We start from the raw sequence: 20,366 nt of genomic DNA on the forward strand, positions 1-20,366 counted from the left end.
GTTATTTTATACCCAAATCATGGGTTAAGCCTTTTGGGTAAATGTTTGAGGTTATTTTTTCAGTATTTGTGTTTTTTTTTCCAGCTCCTGGGTCAGATGTAACAACCCAGTGTTTGGGTAGTTTTTGTGTTATCCAGCTCCTGGGTCAGATGCAACAACCCAGTGTTTGAGTAGTTTTTGTGTAACCCAGCTCCTGGGTCAGACGTAACAACCCAGTGTTTGGGTAGTTTTTTTGTAACCCAGCTCCTGGGTCAGACGTAACAACCCAGTGTTTGAGTAGTTTTTGTGTAACCCAGCTCCTGGGTCAGACGTAACAACCCAGTGTTTGGGTAGTTTTTTTGTAACCCAGCTCCTGGGTCAGACGTAACAACCCAGTGTTTGGGTAGTTTTTTTGTAACCCAGATCCTGGGTCAGATGCAACAACCCAGTGTTTGGGTAGTTTTTGTGTAACCCATAGCCTGGGTCAGACGTAACAACCCAGTGCTTGGGTAGTTTTTGTGTAACCCAGATCCTGGGTCAGACGCAACAACCCAGTGTTTGAGTAGTTTTTGTGTTACCCAGATCCTGGGTCAGACGTAACAACCCAGTGCTTGGGTAGTTTTTGTGTAACCCAGATCCTGGGTCAGACGCAACAACCCAGTGTTTGAGTAGTTTTTGTGTTACCCAGATTCTGGGTCAGACGTAGCAAGCCAGTGTTTGAGTAGTTTTTGTGTAACCCAGATCCTGGGTCAGACGTAACAACCCAGTGTTTGGGTAGTTTTTGTGTAAATCAGCTCCTGGGTCAGATGCAACAACCCAGTGTTTGAGCAGTTTTTGTGTAACCCAGCTGATGGGTCAGACGTAACAACCCAGTGTTTGGGTAGTTTTTTTGTAACCCAGATCCTGGGTCAGATGCAACAACCCAGTGTTTGGGTAGTTTTTGTGTAACCCATAGCCTGGGTCAGACGTAACAACCCAGTGCTTGGGTAGTTTTTGTGTAACCCAGATCCTGGGTCAGACGCAACAACCCAGTGTTTGAGTAGTTTTTGTGTTACCCAGATCCTGGGTCAGACGTAACAACCCAGTGCTTGGGTAGTTTTTGTGTAACCCAGATCCTGGGTCAGACGCAACAACCCAGTGTTTGAGTAGTTTTTGTGTTACCCAGATTCTGGGTCAGACGTAGCAAGCCAGTGTTTGAGTAGTTTTTGTGTAACCCAGATCCTGGGTCAGACGTAACAACCCAGTGCTTGGGTAGTTTTTGTGTAACCCAGGTCATGGGTCAGATGCAACAACCCAGTGTTTGAACAGTTTTTGTGTAACCCAGATCCTGGGTCAGGCGTAACAACCCAGTGTTTGGGTAGATTTGTGTAACCCAGATCCTGAGTCAGGCGTAACAACCCAGTGTTTGGGTAGTTTTTGTGTAACCCAGATTCTGGGTCAGGTGTAACAACCCAGTGTTTGGGTAGATTTGTTTTACCCAGATCCTGGGTCAGGTGTAACAACCCAGTGTTAGGGTAGTTTTTGTGTAACCCAGATCCTGGTTCAGACGTAACAACCCAGTGTTTGGGTAGTTTTTGGGTAACCCAGATCCTGGGTCAGACATAACAACCCAGTGTTTGGGTAGTTTTTGGGTAACCCAGATTCTGGGTCAGACATAACAACCCAGTGTTTGGGTAGTTTTTGTGTAACCCAGATTCTGGGTCAGGTGTAACAACCCAGTGTTTGGGTAGTTTTTGTGTAACCCAGATCCTGGTTCAGACGTAACAACCCAGTGTTTGGGTAGTTTTTGTGTAACCCAGATCCTGGGTCAGACGTAACAACCCAGTGTTTTGGTAGTTTTTGGGTAACCCAGATCCTGGGTCAGACGTAACAACCCAGTGTTTGGGTAGTTTTTGTGTAACCCAGATCCTGGGTCAGACGTAACAACCCAGTGTTTTGGTAGTTTTTGGGTAACCCAGATCCTGGGTCAGACATAACAACCCAGTGTTTGGGTAGTTTTTGGGTAACCCAGATCCTGGGTCAGACGTAACAACCCAGTGTTTTGGTAGTTTTTGGGTAACCCAGATCCTGGGTCAGACGTAACAACCCAGTGTTTGGGTAGTTTTTGTGTAACCCAGATCCTGGGTCGGATGTAACAACCCAGTGTTTGGGTAGTTTTTGTGTTACCCAGATCCTGGGTCATACGTAACAACCCAGTGTTTAAACAATTTTTGTGTAACCCAGATCCTGGGTCAGATGTAACAACCCAGTGTTTGGGTAGTTTTCGTGTTACCCAGATCCTGGGTCATACGTAACAACCCAGTGTTTAAACAATTTTTGTGTAACCCAGATCCTGGGTCAGATGTAACAACCCAGTGTTTGGGTAGTTTTCGTGTTACCCAGATCCTGGGTCAGACTTAACAACCCAGTGTTTAAACAATTTTTGTATAACCCAGATCTCTAACCTCATAAAAATTCATCAACCCAGAACGCTGGGTTAAACAAGTAACCAATTTGCTGGGTAAAATTATCCCAACATGTGTTCTGTCCTATTCTGAACACTCAATAATAAGGGAATGCCTTGCTCAAAGCATCACATCATTTGATAAACGTCTGACCTAGAAAATATTAATACTGAATCTGATGCGCTTGATGGATCTATTCACATGCTCTCTTCTTCCATAAAGACAGATGACATCACGAAGTGGGATTCTGGGTCTTTGTTTCAGTGAACCTCAAGACCTTTAAACAAACCTGCTTGAATATCTCGGTGAGAAGAAGAGCCGATTGGCTGAAATCATCAAGGTCACAATAGCGGATGAGAAAATGAAATATGTTCTGCACCAAAAATATTAATAATGCAAACTGGATGTGTGTGGGTTCAAAGTAAATAAATCACAAACAAAAGCAAATCGGCACATTTAGAGAGCAAACTAGTTGAGTTGCTTTGTGTCCGTGTTTATTAGTGTTATCAGTGTTTGTGCTTCACATCCTCACGCTGTTCTTCTGAGTTTAAGGAATAAAATGTTTATTTTCAGTGAGGAATCTATTTTTGGAAGAACTTTTAATGCCACCTTCATTATGCAGATAAATAAAAGACCCATTAATGAAGGATCTGAAGGTTTTCTCTTTCTGAGTTCATGTCTTTATGCACTGAGAGTAAAAGAAAAGCTACAGCTTCAACAGCTTTCATAATCTAAAGTTTTAATCATTGCAAACATATTCATCTGTTTAAAAATTTGGTGTAACATTTTGAAAAAGTTTTAGAAGTCTCTTCTGCTCAGCAAGGGTAGATTTATTTGATGTAAAAAACAGTAAAAATTGTAAAATAATATTAAAATGTAAATCATCTGTTTTCTATGTGAATATATAGTAAAGTGTAATGTATTCCTGTGATCAAAGCTGAATTTATTTGATCAAAATACAGTAAAAAATATGAAATAATATTAAAATGTAAATCATCTGTTTTCTATGTGAATATATAGTAAAGTGTAATGTATTCCTGTGATCAAAGCTGAATTTATTTGATCAAAATACAGTAAAAAATATGAAATATTATTATAATGTAAATCATCTGTTTTCTATGTGAATATATAATAAAGTGTAATTTATTCCTGTGAATTTCAGCATCATTACTCCAGTCTTCAGTGTCACGTGATCCTTCAGAAATCACTCTAATATGAGGATCTGATGATCAACAAACATTTATGATTATGATCTGAAAACAGTTGTGCTGCTTCATATCTGTGAGGAAACCATTTGCTACACATTATTTCTCAGGATTCTTTGATGAATGGAAAGTTTAAAAGAAACAGCTTGAAATAGAATCTTTTGTAACATTATAAATGTCTTTACTGTCACGTTTTTGATACATTTAATGTAAGTATTAATTTCTGATGCTCTTCACATGATGGTCATAAATTACTTGAAATAAATGTATTTTAAATACATTTTAGCAGTGTTGTAGTACTCGAGACTCGGACTCGTCTCGGACTCGGTCTCGAGTCCATATTTTAATGGTCTTGGTCTTGTCATGGACTCCATTTGGACTCGGAATTGACTCGTACTGGAATTATTCCCGAGTCCACTCGAGTTCAATTAAAAATATTTTTCATGATTATTAATGTATGTTAATAAAATATTTCTTTAAATTGATTGACACGGCCAGTGATTGGTGATTTTCTAGTGCGCAACTGCGCATGACAAATTGTAATAAAATTACTTTTAACACCACCTACTATGTGGCCTTTTTACCCTAAACTGATCATATTTTTTAAACTCTAAGTAAATTCAGTAAAAAAAAAAAAAAAAAAAAAAGGATTTCTCTAAGTAAATAAAAGTAAATTAGGTAATCAACCCTCACTGGTCTCGGTCTCGACTCGGACTCGACCGTCTCTGGTCTCGGACTCGACTCGGACTCGACTCTCTCTGGTTATTGGACTCGACTCGGACTCGACCGTCTCTGGTCTCGGACTCGACTCGGACTCGACTCTCTCTGGTCTCGGACTCGACTCGGACTCGACTCTCTCTGGTCTCGGACTCGACTCGGACTCGACTCTCTATGGACTCGGAGTCGACCGTCTCTGGACTCGGACTCGACTCGGACTCGACTCTCTATGGACTCGGACTCGACTCTCTATGGACTCGGACTCGACCGTCTCTGGTCTCGGTGTCGACTCGGACTCGACTCTCTATGGACTCGGAGTCGACCGTCTCTGGACTCGGACTCGACTCGGACTCGACTCTCTATGGACTCGGACTCGACTCTCTATGGACTCGGACTCGACCGTCTCTGGTCTCGGTGTCGACTCGGACTCGACTCTCTATGGACTCGGAGTCGACCGTCTCTGGACTCGGACTCGACTCGGACTCGACTCTCTATGGACTCGGACTCGACCGTCTCTGGTCTCGGACTCGACTCGGACTCGACTCTCTATGGACTCGGTCTTGACTCGGACTCGACTCTCTCTGGTCTCGGACTCGACTCGGACTCGACTCTCTATGGACTCGGACTCGACTCTCTCTGGTCTCGGACTCGACTCGGACTCGACTCTCTATGGACTCGGACTCGACCGTCTCTGGTCTCGGACTCGACTCGGACTCGACTCTCTATGGACTCGGACTCGACCGTCTCTGGTCTCGGACTCGACTCGGACTCGACTCTCTATGGACTCGGAGTCGACCGTCTCTGGACTCGGACTCGACTCGGACTCGACTCTCTATGGACTCGGACTCGACTCTCTATGGACTCGGACTCGACCGTCTCTGGTCTCGGTGTCGACTCGGACTCGACTCTCTATGGACTCGGAGTCGACCGTCTCTGGACTCGGACTCGACTCGGACTCGACTCTCTATGGACTCGGACTCGACCGTCTCTGGTCTCGGACTCGACTCGGACTCGACTCTCTATGGACTCGGTCTTGACTCGGACTCGACTCTCTCTGGTCTCGGACTCGACTCGGACTCGACTCTCTATGGACTCGGACTCGACTCTCTCTGGTCTCGGACTCGACTCGGACTCGACTCTCTATGGACTCGGACTCGACCGTCTCTGGTCTCGGACTCGACTCTCTATGGACTCGTTCTTGACTCGGACTCGACTCTCTCTGGTCTCGGACTCGACTCTCTCTGGTCTCGGACTCGACTCGGACTCGACTCTCTATGGACTCGGACTCGACCGTCTCTGGTCTCGGACTCGACTCTCTATGGACTCGGTCTTGACTCGGACTCGACTCTCTCTGGTCTCGGACTCGACTCTCTCTGGTCTCGGACTCGACTCTCTATGGACTCGGTCTTGACTCGGACTCGACTCTCTCTGGTCTCGGACTCGACTCGGACTCGACTCTCTATGGACTCGGACTCGACCGTCTCTGGTCTCGGACTCGACTCGGACTCGACTCTCTATGGACTCGGTCTTGACTCGGACTCGACTCTCTCTGGTCTCGGACTCGACTCGGACTCGACTCTCTATGGACTCGGACTCGACCGTCTCTGGTCTCGGACTCGACTCGGACTCGACTCTCTATGGACTCGGTCTTGACTCGGACTCGACTCTCTCTGGTCTCGGACTCGACTCGGACTCGACTCTCTATGGACTCGGACTCGACCGTCTCTGGTCTCGGACTCGACTCGACTCTCTATGGACTCGGTCTTGACTCGGACTCGACTCTCTCTGGTCTCGGACTCGACTCGGACTCGACTCTCTATGGACTCGGACTCGACCGTCTCTGGTCTCGGACTCGACTCGGACTCGACTCTCTATGGACTCGGTCTTGACTCGGACTCGACTCTCTCTGGTCTCGGTGTCGACTCGGACTCGACTCTCTATGGACTCGGACTCGACCGTCTCTGGTCTCGGACTCGACTCGGACTCGACTCTCTATGGACTCGGACTCGACCGTCTCTGGTCTCGGACTCGACTCGGACTCGACTCTCTATGGACTCGGACTCGACCGTCTCTGGTCTCGGACTCGACTCGGACTCGACTCTCTATGGACTCGGTCTTGACTCGGACTCGACTCTCTCTGGTCTCGGACTCGACTCGGACTCGACTCTCTATGGACTCGGACTCGACCGTCTCTGGTCTCGGACTCGACTCGGACTCGACTCTCTATGGACTCGGACTCGACCGTCTCTGGTCTCGGACTCGACTCGGACTCGACTCTCTATGGACTCGGTCTTGACTCGGACTCGACTCTCTCTGGTCTCGGACTCGACTCGGACTCGACTCTCTATGGACTCGGACTCGACCGTCTCTGGTCTCGGACTCGACTCGACTCTCTATGGACTCGGTCTTGACTCGGACTCGACTCTCTCTGGTCTCGGACTCGACTCGGACTCGACTCTCTATGGACTCGGACTCGACCGTCTCTGGTCTCGGACTCGACTCGGACTCGACTCTCTATGGACTCGGACTCGACCGTCTCTGGTCTCGGACTCGACTCGGACTCGACTCTCTATGGACTCGGTCTTGACTCGGACTCGACTCTCTCTGGTCTCGGACTCGACTCGGACTCGACTCTCTATGGACTCGGACTCGACTCTCTATGGACTCGGTGTCGACTCGGACTCGACTCTCTATGGACTCGGACTCGACTCTCTATGGACTCGGTCTTGACTCGGACTCGACTCTCTCTGGTCTCGGACTCGACTCGGACTCGACTCTCTATGGACTCGGACTCGACCGTCTCTGGTCTCGGACTCGACTCGACTCTCTATGGACTCGGTCTTGACTCGGACTCGACTCTCTCTGGTCTCGGACTCGACTCGGACTCGACTCTCTATGGACTCGGACTCGACCGTCTCTGGTCTCGGACTCGACTCGGACTCGACTCTCTATGGACTCGGTCTTGACTCGGACTCGACTCTCTCTGGTCTCGGTGTCGACTCGGACTCGACTCTCTATGGACTCGGACTCGACCGTCTCTGGTCTCGGACTCGACTCGGACTCGACTCTCTATGGACTCGGACTCGACCGTCTCTGGTCTCGGACTCGACTCGGACTCGACTCTCTATGGACTCGGACTCGACCGTCTCTGGTCTCGGACTCGACTCGGACTCGACTCTCTATGGACTCGGTCTTGACTCGGACTCGACTCTCTCTGGTCTCGGACTCGACTCGGACTCGACTCTCTATGGACTCGGACTCGACCGTCTCTGGTCTCGGACTCGACTCGGACTCGACTCTCTATGGACTCGGACTCGACCGTCTCTGGTCTCGGACTCGACTCGGACTCGACTCTCTATGGACTCGGTCTTGACTCGGACTCGACTCTCTCTGGTCTCGGACTCGACTCGGACTCGACTCTCTATGGACTCGGACTCGACCGTCTCTGGTCTCGGACTCGACTCGGACTCGACTCTCTATGGACTCGGACTCGACCGTCTCTGGTCTCGGACTCGACTCGGACTCGACTCTCTATGGACTCGGTCTTGACTCGGACTCGACTCTCTCTGGTCTCGGACTCGACTCGGACTCGACTCTCTATGGACTCGGACTCGACTCTCTATGGACTCGGTGTCGACTCGGACTCGACTCTCTATGGACTCGGACTCGACTCTCTATGGACTCGGTGTCGACTCGGACTCGACTCTCTATGGACTCGGACTCGACCGTCTCTGGTCTCGGACTCGACTCGGACTCGACTCTCTATGGACTCGGTCTTGACTCAGACTCGACTCTCTCTGGTCTCGGTGTGAGGTGGTCTCGACTACAACACTGCATTTTAGTATAGGTTTTCTTTCACAAAAGACTGAAAAAGAAATTTCCAACATAAACTCTCATAAATCTGAATGCCTTTGATCAAAAACAGGAGTTTTGTGTCTTAAAGACACTTGCAGATTATTGCTGAAGAGAAAGAAAAGTTTAAAATTTGAACAAAAAAAAAACAAGTTAAAGACTTTTGTTGTTTATTGTTATGAAAAATGGACAAAATACTGTTTTCAATTGTTATTATCCCAGACAAAAACAGAAAATCAAAGCCATAACTGTAAAGAGGTCAAAGGTTGATCTCCCAGTAAATGATGTTGTTGAGCGCAGTACCGCACGCGTCCACTAGAGGAAATTCATTTCAAATTTTTGAGCGCGTGTCTATTTCTATCAGGACCATTTCACCTTTTCTATTCATTGTGTTCTCAGAGCGAGTGCCAAAACCTGTTTAGTAAATCACTGCGCAGCCAGAGTGTTAAAGCCTCACACTGACCCCGAAGCTTAGAATGTGTGTGTGTGTGTGTGTGAAGGACTCACCTAACACTCCTAACCTGTAGTTGACGGTGACGACGATCACGTTGCCGTAGCTGGCGAGGACACTGCCGTCCATCATGTTCCCGGTTCCCTCCACGTACGAGCCGCCGTGAATATAAACCATGACCGGCTTCAAACCCGACTCATCGTGTGTGTCTGAAACAAGAGAATGACTTAATACAAACACTCTCTCTCTCTCTCTCTCTCTCTCTCACACAGACACACACACAGTTCAATTGCGGGTGTGCCTCTCTCTCTCTCTCTCTCACAGACACACACACACACACACACACAGTCCGATTGCGCCTGTGCCTCTCTCTCGCTCTCTCTCTCTCAATAAATTCAATAAAAAACTACGTCATTGGCATGACTGTACTAGGGCCAGACCGATATATCGGCAGACCGATATTATCAGCCGATATTAGGCATTTTCCAAACTATCGGTATCGGCAGTTATAATGGCCGATAAATGAATATTTCAAAAATAAATTAAAACGGACGAAACACACTTGAACCATGTCATGAGTGTTGGAGTTGTATAGTTTGTCCACCAGAGGGCGCTCTACACCGTTCCTGTTGGCAACACTCGTTGAGTTGATCACGATACATACAATTAAAAGATCATCCCCATCAGTTCTCTAAACTCAAATAAGCATGACAAAATTTGTGACTATCATGTCCAGTTTAAAAAAATAAATAAATAAATAAAAAATCGGCCGATATATCGGAATATCGGATTTTAAAACCCAAAAATATTTGTATCGGTATCGGCCTTCAAAATCCTTTATCGGTCGGGCTCTAGACTGTACATCATACACTGAAAAAAATAATATGCTTTATCTAATCAATAAAATTGTGGCAACATATTACAAGCAATATTATTAATTAAATTGTACAAATTAGAATATTAATTTGATTAAATATTACTCAATTCTAATTTGTTCAATTTAATAAATAATATTGCTTGTAATCTGTTGCCACAATTTTATTGATTAGATAAAGCATATTCATTTTTACAGTGTACAATATTGCCAAAGCTTACGTAGAATAATTATAAAGACATCAAAATAATCAAATATTATAACTATTATAAATGTACAAATTAAATTAATTGTAGCTACAAATTAACAGTGTTAAAAAAAGAACTGTTTATGACGATTTCAAAATTCTGTGAAGTAAGTGTTTTTGTGCTTGTGTGTGTGTGTGTGTGTGTGTGTGTGTATCCGGCTGCAAGTGTGATACAGTCTCTTTTTCACCTAATAGATGTTTAAAGTGGGTTTTATTGTTTAATTTTATGAAATTAGGGCAAAGTATTTCAAGTTTAAATTTTTTGTAAAATTTTGCATTTCAAATTTTGCAAAGAAAAAAAAATCTTTTATCTCTCAAAATTAATTGAGTTTGTGCTTAAAAAAATCCCAAATATCTGCTACTGGAGTCTGTTCTGCTTTTCAATTTCCAGCAATATTTTATTCCAGAACGTAATATTAGTCATTTTGCTCACGTGTATCTTGAAGAACGTTAAGATGGAAAACAGGACAGAAATACAGGATAAGAACGTTTTTGTGGTGCAAATATTGACGAATCTTTGCCGAATTATTCCATTAATGTGAAACTTCTGCATTTAGAGGAAATGTTGAAGATTTTGTCCTTAATCTTAGACGACTGAGGTCATTACTGAGCTTTTACGTCTCATCCATTAGTCCTGATGGTCTCCATTAGCAGAAGATTCAGGCCAAAACCAGCTGAACTCTGGGAAACTGGACAATTATGAAAAACTGCTGACTGTTTCCATTACGCATGAAATATGAAGCGTTTAATGAGAGGATGTTTACTGTGGAGCGTTATTGAGTTTTGTTCTGTTTAAAAAAAAGAGCTTCAGTTTCATAAAAGCACGCATGTTCAATGAAATCAGCGTATCTTCACATAAACAACGGCCGTATCACTGTACATATTCAATAAACCGCTGATCGTCCAATAACACAAGCTCATTCTCATCATATTTAATGATCAACACCATCAAAACTTTGTTCACACACAATCTCTCCAGCAGATATCGCGATATCTCCAATATTATTGGCAGATATTGATATTTAGTATCAGCTATAATGTTTAAGATCTCATTGATTTACATTACAAGCTTCATAATTTCATATACATATCAGCATATTTTTGCTCAGAATAAAACTGAGCTGTTTATTCTCCATATTCTCTCTATATGAGCCATTAAAAATATAAGTGGATCAAATATGATACTCAAACATATGCAAATTTTTTTTTTATTTTTTAGATTTTGTCTAAAGGTTAAATAGCCGTTTCATTAAAAAACTTCCTTTCTTTGTAAAGTCAAAGAGAGAGAGAGAGAGAGAGAGAGAGAGAGAGAGAGAGAGAGAGAGAGAGAGAGAGAGAGAGAGAGAGAGAGAGAGAGAGAGAGATGTTTAACACTTTTTATTTTCCTATCATGTTATGCAATAATCACATTTTCATAATTAATAACGATGAGTAATAAACAACAATATTAATTCCTTCAAATTTCAGCAATACCACTGAAACACTAATTTATCATCATCATTCACAAAAATAAAATTAGCATCATACACAACTTTTTTTTTTTTTTAATGCATATCATTATTAATTTGATAAAATTCATACTCTATTTTAACTCTGGATTCTACCAAAGCTTTGAACAATTCTACCATATTTATCTTTTTATCCTCATTTTCAAGTTTATATGCTTTCCAAATAGTTAACTTTGCTTGACCAATCAAACAATTGGAAAAGGTGCAGGACTCACTTTGAGACTTAATATATTTAAACCCAAAAATAAATACTGTTTTTGAAAAATTCCAACCAAAACCTTCAAATATATTTTCGAAAATATTCAAAAGGGGTAAAATTTTTAAAAGAGAGAGAGAGAGAGAGAGAGAGAGCATCACATGACTCATTATGTTGAACTGAAACATCGCCTCAAATCCATTTCCATGGGGAACACACACATATTCTGCATTTTGTTGTGATATGATAAATATGAAACTACATCAACTGCATTCGCACAAATAAGATCACAGCAATCCAAGAATGCATGCATATATAATGATAACGATGCTTTCAGAGATTAACATTGTAAAGCTGCATTATTGAGTTATAAATATAAGTTCTACAATACCAAGAAAAATGTAGAAATAGATTAAAATTTTTACCATTTGACCCAATATTTGTGTCTCTCAGTGCAAAACAGTCCAGTTCTTCCTCAGTTTTCTGTCTCGTTTTCCACAACAAACATCTAATCCTGACTCTATTTGATTGGTGACAGCTCTATTGTGTTTTATTGTGTAATTTGATTTATTGATTAAATGTCAATATCGCACAGTGCACAGTCTCTTCTGCTCACCGCTGCATTTATCTGATTAAAAATACAACAAAAACAGTAATATTGTTAAAGGCAATTTAAATCTATTTCAATAGTAAAGGGTAATTTATTCAATATACTCCAGTCTTCAGTGTCACATGATCCTTCAGAATATGAGGATCAGATCAAGAAACAATGATGATTATTATCAGTGTTCAAAACAGTTGTTTAGAATTATTTCTCAGGATTCTTTGATGAGTAGAAAGTTGAAAAGAGCAGCATTTATTTCAAATACAATGTTTTGTAAGATTATAGATGTAAATCCAGCTTCAGAAAGTAAAAGTAAAAGTCCTCCTCAGTGTTTTGTTCCAGTCATATGCATTTATAATTATCAGATTTATCAGCTGAGGTCATGTAATAAACATATGGCTTATGTTTTACTTTCTCTGACAACTCTGACATTTTCAATGTTTACTGTCACTTTTGATCAATTAAATTAGGGATGGGCAACGATTAATCGCGATTAATCGCATCCAAAATAAAAGTTTGTGTTTACATAATATGCAGTGTGTATAATTAATTTGTATATATAAATACACACACATGCATGTATATATTTAAGAAATATATTTTATATATAAAATATATATATATATAATATATTTTATATATATTTATTCACAATTAATATTATATATAAATATAAATATTTGATATATTAATAACACATTTTTCTTAAATATATACATGCATGTGTGGGTATTTATATATACAAATTAATTATACACACTACACACACATATATTATGTAAACACAAACTTTTATTTTGGATGCGATTAATCGCGATTAATCGTTCGCATCCCTAAATTAAATGCATAAATTAAATAAAAATATTCATTTATTTGATCTATTTCCCCCCCAAAAAATAAAATAAAAATTCTTACTGACCCATAACTGTTTGATGTTACAAAAAATATATATTTCAGATAAATGCTGTTTGTTCTATTCATCAAATAATCCTGAAATAAAATTGTAAATAACTGTTTTCAATATTAATAATAATCATAAATGTTTGTTGCTCATCAGATCCTCATATTAGAGTGATTTGTGAAAGATCATGTGACACTGAAGACTGAAAATCACAGGAATAAATTACACTTTACTGTATATTTACATTAAATCTAATAATATTTTATTGTTTTTACTGTTTTTTGTTTTCGATCAAATAAATGTCTCCTTGTTGAGCAGAACAGACTTCTTTTAAAATCATAAATAAAAAATCTTGTGTATACATAAAAATGTGTGTGTGTGTGTGAGTAATATAATAGCCTACCTTCCTCTGTGGGCACGTAGATATTGAGGTACAGACAGTCTTCGCTCTGCTCGTGCACGTATGTCGCTACCGTGTCCAGGTTTGCGGTAAACCACACCGGGAGCATGTCCGTGAGCAGGAGCCGGTCCTCCAGGAACTGCGGACACACCGGAGCGAAGTGTGTGGCGTTCCTGACGCCGGGCCACGACGAGGGCGGATCCGGAGCCTGAAACCGGCGTTCTCCAGTAGGGGGCGTCGCGTACGGGACCCCCAGATACTGCTCGACGGGGCCCAGGATCTCGCTCGCCAACGACACCCGCAACCCGCGCAACTTACCGTAATTGGTGGTCACCGTTGTGTATTGTGCTTGCTGGCAAACGACGAGTGTAACTCCCCAAATCACAGCGAGGATCTGAAGGATCATTCTTGCGGCGAGCAAATGCGCGAACATGCTGACGGAAGTCGTAATCCTTACAAGCGCTAATCTGTAATCCGAGTGTGTCGCGAATCCTCAGGCGAGCTCTTCCCGTTCCTCCTGATGGTCTGAGGGAGCGTCGGCGCTCGTGTTTACCGTATCTGCCATGTTTACCGTTTTCCTGGTTTCATTCCGGTGGGATGGATCGGCCTGTGGGAGACAGAAATCAGGATTTACCAAACCTATTTGTACAGTATTTATCATCAAATAAATGCAGCCTTGGAGAGCAAATATCTGCAAGATCTTAGGATAAACAGCGGTTTTAAATTGTAGTTATATTTTTATTATCAAATAAATTCAGCTTTGATCGCAGGAATAAATTACGCTTTACTATATATTCACAGTAGATTTACATTGGAATAACATCTCACAATTTTTACTGTATTTTTGATAATAAATAGATACAGATATAACAGATATCTCCAATATATTAGGCTATTATTAAGATTACAAAACTAAGTTTAGGCCTATTTATTTAAAAAGTCTGATAAACATGGCTGATCAACAAATCTGGACTTCAATGTTTCTGTCATTAATAAACACCAAGCAGATGTTTCAGTGTCCTGTGACAGAAAACGCAATCTCTCTCTTTAATATCGAGGTATGTTACACTCTCAGAAAAAAAGGTACAAAAGCTGTCACTGGGGCTGTACCTTTTCAAAAGGTAAACTTTTGTATCCAAAGGCTGCATATTGGTACCTTAGTGGTAGATATTAGCACCTGAAATGGACATATTAACCCCTAAAATAGACATATTAGCTCATGAAATGAACATATTAGCACCTAAAATGTACATATTAGCACCTAAAATTGACATATTACCACCTAAAATGTACGTATTACCACCTAAATGTACATAATAGCACCTAGAATGGACATATTAACAACTAAAATGTACATATTACCACCTAAAATATTAGCACCTAAAATTGACATATTATCGCCTAAAATGTACGCATTACCACCTAAATGGACATATTAGCACCTAAAATGGACATATTAACAACTAAAATGTACATATTACCACCTAAAATATTAGCACCTAAAATGTACATATTAACAACTAAAATGGACATATTACCAACTAAAATGGACATATTACCACCTAAAATGGACATATTAGCACCTAAAATGTACATATTAACAACTAAAATGTACATATTAGCACCTAAAATGTACATATTAACAACTAAAATGGAGATATTAGCTCATGAAATGGACAAAAGTTTAGCTTTTAAAAAGGTACAGCCCCAGTGACAGCTTTTGTACCTTTTTTTCTGAGAGTGTACCCGTGTGCCACTAACGTTCCCTAATATTATCTCAGTGGATTCACTTCTGCATTTGTACAGTAATGCCAAATCACAGTCCTGTAACTCCAGAGGTGTGTGTGTGTGAGCGGCAGGTGACGAGGCCGTGAGGAACACGACAGGCTTTGTGTTTCTTTCCATTGAAATGAATGAAATGTTCCGAGTGTCGTCTGGCGGGAGCGAGTCCAGGCTCTCGTATAACATATAAATCTGGCTCACTCATTCAGCATTCCTCTCCGAACACTCAAAGCCATTAACAGAGCTGTCACACACACACACACACACACACACACACACACATCTGCAGGGTTAGCAAGATCTCATCTGTGGGCGGCCACTCGCCGATGTTGAGCAACATGGCAAAGGCACTCGATATATTCTTCATGAGGAGTGAAACATCCTACAAGAAGATGCCGGATATTAAAGCTTGTTTTCAGAGAACGCATCCTGAATATTAAGAGAAAACTAGTGCAATCATTTTATACACATTCAATGCAAAACACTTTTTCAGAAAATCCATCTTGAATATAAAGATATTGAACATAAAATGAGTACAAATTATATGCAGAGAGAAAATGCATTTTTCATAAAAGATATCATTAAAATAAAGACATATACAAAGAGAAAACAAGTGAAATATAATTAAATGCAATAGCAAAATACACTTTTTTTTAGAAAAAACATCTTAAAAATAAAGATATTAAACATAAACAAGTGAAATAAAATTAACTAAAATTTAAGTGCAAAGACAAAATGCATTTTTCAGAAAATATATCTTAAATATAAAGATATTAAGAGAAAACAAGTAAAACGGTAAATTAATAAAAATTAAATGCAATAACAAAATACACTTTTTTAGAAAAAAACATTGAAAATAAAGATATTAAACATACAACAAGTGAAATAAAATAAATAAATAAAAACTAAATGCAAAGAAAAGGTTTCAAAAAATCTAAATAGGCCTATTGCATATAAAGATATTAAACAAACAAGAGAAAAAAGTCAAATAAAATTTAAATTAAAAAAATGCATTTATTTAAAATAAATAAATTCAATGAGGAAAAAAATCTTGAATATGAAGATATTGAAGTGAAATATACAAGTGAAATATAAATAAATAAAAACTAAATGCAAAATCTAAATAGGCGTGTTGAATATAAAGATATTACACATAAACATAAAGTGAAATCAAATTTAAATAAAAAAACTGTACTTATTAAAAATAAATAAATTCAATGCAGAAAAAAAAATCACCTTGAATATAAAGATATCAAACAATAAACAAAGAAAACAGTGAAATAAAACTAAATAAAACTGAAACAGAGACCAAATACACTACAATTCCAGATTTTTGTTCAGGATGTTTGCAGGACAAAAACACAAGGAAAAAGAGAGAGACATTTCTTGAGAATTTGACATTTACAGTGTAAACAAGCTGAAGCAAAACCGCAGATTCACTAATCTGCTCACATCAGAGTTAGCATTAGCATCGGAGTTAGCATTAGCATCTGAGTTAACATTAGCATCTGAATCTGAGTTAGCATTGGCATCAGAGTTAGCATTAGCATCTGGGTTAACATTAGCATCTGAATCTGAGTTAGTATCTGAGTTAACATTAGCATCTGAGTTAGCATTAGCATCTGAATCTGAGTTAGTATCTGAGTTAACATTAGCATCGGAGTTAGCATTAGCATCTGGGTTAACATTAGCATCTGAGTTAACATTAGCATCTGAATCTGAGTTAGCATTGGCATCAGAGTTAGCATTAGCATCTGAGTTAACATTAGCATCTGAGTTAGCATTAGCATCTGAATCTGAGTTAGTATCTGAGTTAACATTAGCATCGGAGTTAGCATTAGCATCTGGGTTAACATTAGCATCTGAGTTAACATTAGCATCTGAATCTGAGTTAGTATCTGAGTTAACATTAGCATCTGAGTTAGCATTAGCATTGCTTTTAAAGGAAAACGTTATAAACTACAACTGAACGTACATGATCCGAATCGGCAGAATTAAAGAAGGTGTACAGAACATTTTGAGGAGAATAATAATCACCCCATCACTTCATCATCAGCAGGATCCAGGCCCAACAAACACAAAACCTTTAATTAGTTTTCACACAAAACCTTGACAAGAATCACAAGCACATTGTTCTCGGTGCGCTGGAACGTGTGGCAGTTTTCCCATTCACATCACAGGCCTCACAACGCTGCTTATACAGAGCGAAAGCCTCGTTTGTGCTGACACAAACCCAACGTTTGATCAGGCTGTTTATGAAGCTCAAACAAGCGCTCGCAACACCCAACTCATGGGTTCGATTCTCATGCAAATGCACTCCAGTTGAGAAGTTGTTTGTGATTAAAGGATTTACTGGGCATTTATACTTCATTTCTAGCCTATCACCTGATCCATTAGTCATGTGGTGTAAGAGTGTAATTGCAGCATCCACCAGCAGGGGCCGCTCTGCTCTACACAAACACACTAACCCTTACAAATAAATAACTACATGCAAAACTTCATATGTTCATACACGGATTAATATGCATTAACTCAAGAATAATTAATTACATATATAAAGCAACTATCATCTTATCTTGTTGCTGTTCCAGTTCTCCTCTATATCAGAGTCAGTGTTTCTGAACTCCTGAAACGCCTCCATTGTAGTCTCGAGTTTCTCCCGGGAACCATATTCCTCATTATAATAATTAATGCACAGAATAAAGGGGCGGGGCCTGGTAGAGTTAGTTAGTAGTGTGTTAAACATTTCCCAAACACAATCGCAACACACGGTTCCAGCCGACCAATCAGAGCACAGTGTGCTTTTCAGGAGGAGGGACTTCACAGAGACAGGAAGTAAACAGAGCGTTACTGACAGACTGGGAATAGAGGAGGTTTATTTTGTGTTTTGGATACATTTTTGTTCTTACACTGAGAAGTTTAGGATTTAGGCATTTTTAAGCAGAAAGCGTTGAATTAAACGTACGATTTTTGAAGTCGAAAAAACTGAAACAGTATTTTTTTATAAGTCATTTTGTGGTTGACTCACTGGTTCAGAATGACATTATGAAGCGAGAATAATGACAGATCTCTCATTTTTTAGGTGAACTTTCCTTTTAAACCGCTCCTAAAGCTCACGGCTGTTCTTTTGTAATGCTTTTAGAAGTGACTCCCAGCGGGTGACTTTTACACTCTATTCTCGTCTGCTGAAGCTATTTGTCCAAGGTTTTTGAGGCTGTTTCTCATGCAATAATGACATGTCATTCAGACGCTATACTGTGGCGTCATCATCATCATCCTCATGTTGCATTGCAAATCATCAGAGCTCATTTACTGCTGACAAATGCTGCTGATTTGCAATCAAACTAATGCATCTCAGCTAGTTTAAAGGATATTTGGTCCTCTTTGTAGCATTTCTATTGCTTTTGTGCACCATACTATCACCTGGTGGTTCACTGCTGAATAAAATACTCACGTTAATGGCAATGCATGCAACCCATGACAATGTATTTAACAAGCTGAGTAGTGTTCACTCAAAGGGTCAAAGCCATTTTAATTATCTATTCTGAACCACCCTGTGCGATTGATCACCTTTGACTATTTCCCATAATTCTATAGGCTATACGACTGCATGCCAAACACAGCTGAAAAAGTGGTGATGCACCAACAAGCATCTTGTTTTCTATTGCAGGATGGATGTGCAACACTCTCTCAAACATCCTTAATGATTCTATGATATATTAGCCATGCATGCATCATAAGGTTGATTAATGTTGGTCTCACAAGGCCGTTCCATAAAATCACCAATGCCACCAGTTATTATTATTGGGGTTCTCAATCATTATTAATGCATGCAAGGAGCTAAAGAGCCTAATATTTAAGATTTCTACCGAAAAACCAAATGCATTCAGACATTAAATCTGTGCAATCGATGTGAACGTGTAAAGTAGGTTATTAAATCCCCCACAGATCTTACCTGCTTCACCCGCTCCTGTCCTGCGACTAACACAATCACTTCTTTACGAAGGACACAATTTGCGACTATATCGCTATATTTTGACGATGTGACGATCGTCCAACGTCTATATGATGATTTATAGACAGACCATCTTCCTCATACAGAAATAGCCCGTGCAACCTGCGGGTACATTTAAAATGCATAATCAGGCACAGCTGCTTACCTTCACAACAGCACAACCTGAGGTAAAAGAAATGTTAGATCCGAGAGATGCGAGCAGAAGATGCGGACAATCTCCAGAACACAGCGCGCATATTCATCGATTCTCGAAAAGGCAGGAGAAACGTCCTTGCATCAGTGAAAACCGCACAGATAATCCCGCACACTATAATCTCAGTGCTCCGATCGATCCCAGCGTCTTCGTGTGTGTGTGTGACTCGATTGAGCTCTAGTGGGTTCGTGTCGAAGCAGAATCTCAGTGGCTGCGGACTGACTGCATTAAACCCCAGAGAGATTTCCATGAGAAAAATGGAGAAGTTGAGAAATGACAGGACACTCTGTCAGAGAACACACCTCAGCACGATATAGGATGGTTTCTTCGTTTATTAATAAAGCTAACACGTCATTTTGGAATGTTCGCACGTCCAGGTTTGAAGGAACGTTCCATTTTAGAATGTTGCCAAACGTTACTTTTGAATGTTCTCTGGACGTTCTAAATTCCATGAACAACGTACGTAAATAAAGTTGTGTTAATACTGTTTTGTGAGAACATTACTAAAGAACAGATAATAACGTTTAATTAGGCTATAATTATTGTTAGCATAAATTCTGTGGACGTTCCCTCTATCATCCCAACAGTAAACCTGAATTGGTATTCAGTTTGCAATTTGCATTAGATTGTTGTCTTTATTCTTTTGTTTTATCATGCTTGATAAGTACATTTAGTAACACAAAACCTAGAAAAAAATTAAAAATTATTTTTGGTAATTGATTTTTTTTTTTTAAATATTTATAAATCATGAAATTTATAGATCATGGAATATTAAATGCTTAAATAAATTGATCTCAAAAGATTAAAAGAACAGAAAAGTCCAGACATGCATTAAATAACACAGGAAATGAATACGGGTCTTTTTAGACCCATGTTGTGCATTAGAAGGGGTATCCATAGCTTGCGCATCAAAGGGTTAACATGAAATGAAGTTTTTTTTATGGTTTTTTTTTTTTTTAGTATGAATATGATCGCCTTGCAGCATTCACAGTCTGACA

The 20,366-nt window shown here is 40.3% G+C and overlaps 1 protein-coding gene across 1 annotated transcript in view; it reads right to left on the reverse strand.

Moving 5' to 3' along the window:
* nlgn4xb (neuroligin 4 X-linked b) overlaps positions 1 to 19,692 on the reverse strand; it is a 34,406-nt gene extending 14,714 nt beyond the window's left edge. The window contains exons 1-3 of the mRNA XM_039669994.2: positions 19,321 to 19,692; positions 13,382 to 13,985; positions 8,705 to 8,857 (exon numbers count right to left, since the gene is read on the reverse strand). Of these exons, the coding sequence (XP_039525928.2) occupies positions 8,705 to 8,857; positions 13,382 to 13,811 (583 nt within the window). The 5' untranslated portion in view covers positions 13,812 to 13,985; positions 19,321 to 19,692. The remainder of the gene's footprint in view (positions 1 to 8,704; positions 8,858 to 13,381; positions 13,986 to 19,320) is intronic.
* Positions 19,693 to 20,366: the final 674 nt, after the last annotated feature.

Source organism: Pimephales promelas, chromosome 7, assembly GCF_988280905.1.
Source record: "Pimephales promelas chromosome 7, fPimPro1.hap1.1, whole genome shotgun sequence".
NCBI classification, from domain to species: Eukaryota; Metazoa; Chordata; class Actinopteri; order Cypriniformes; family Leuciscidae; genus Pimephales; species Pimephales promelas.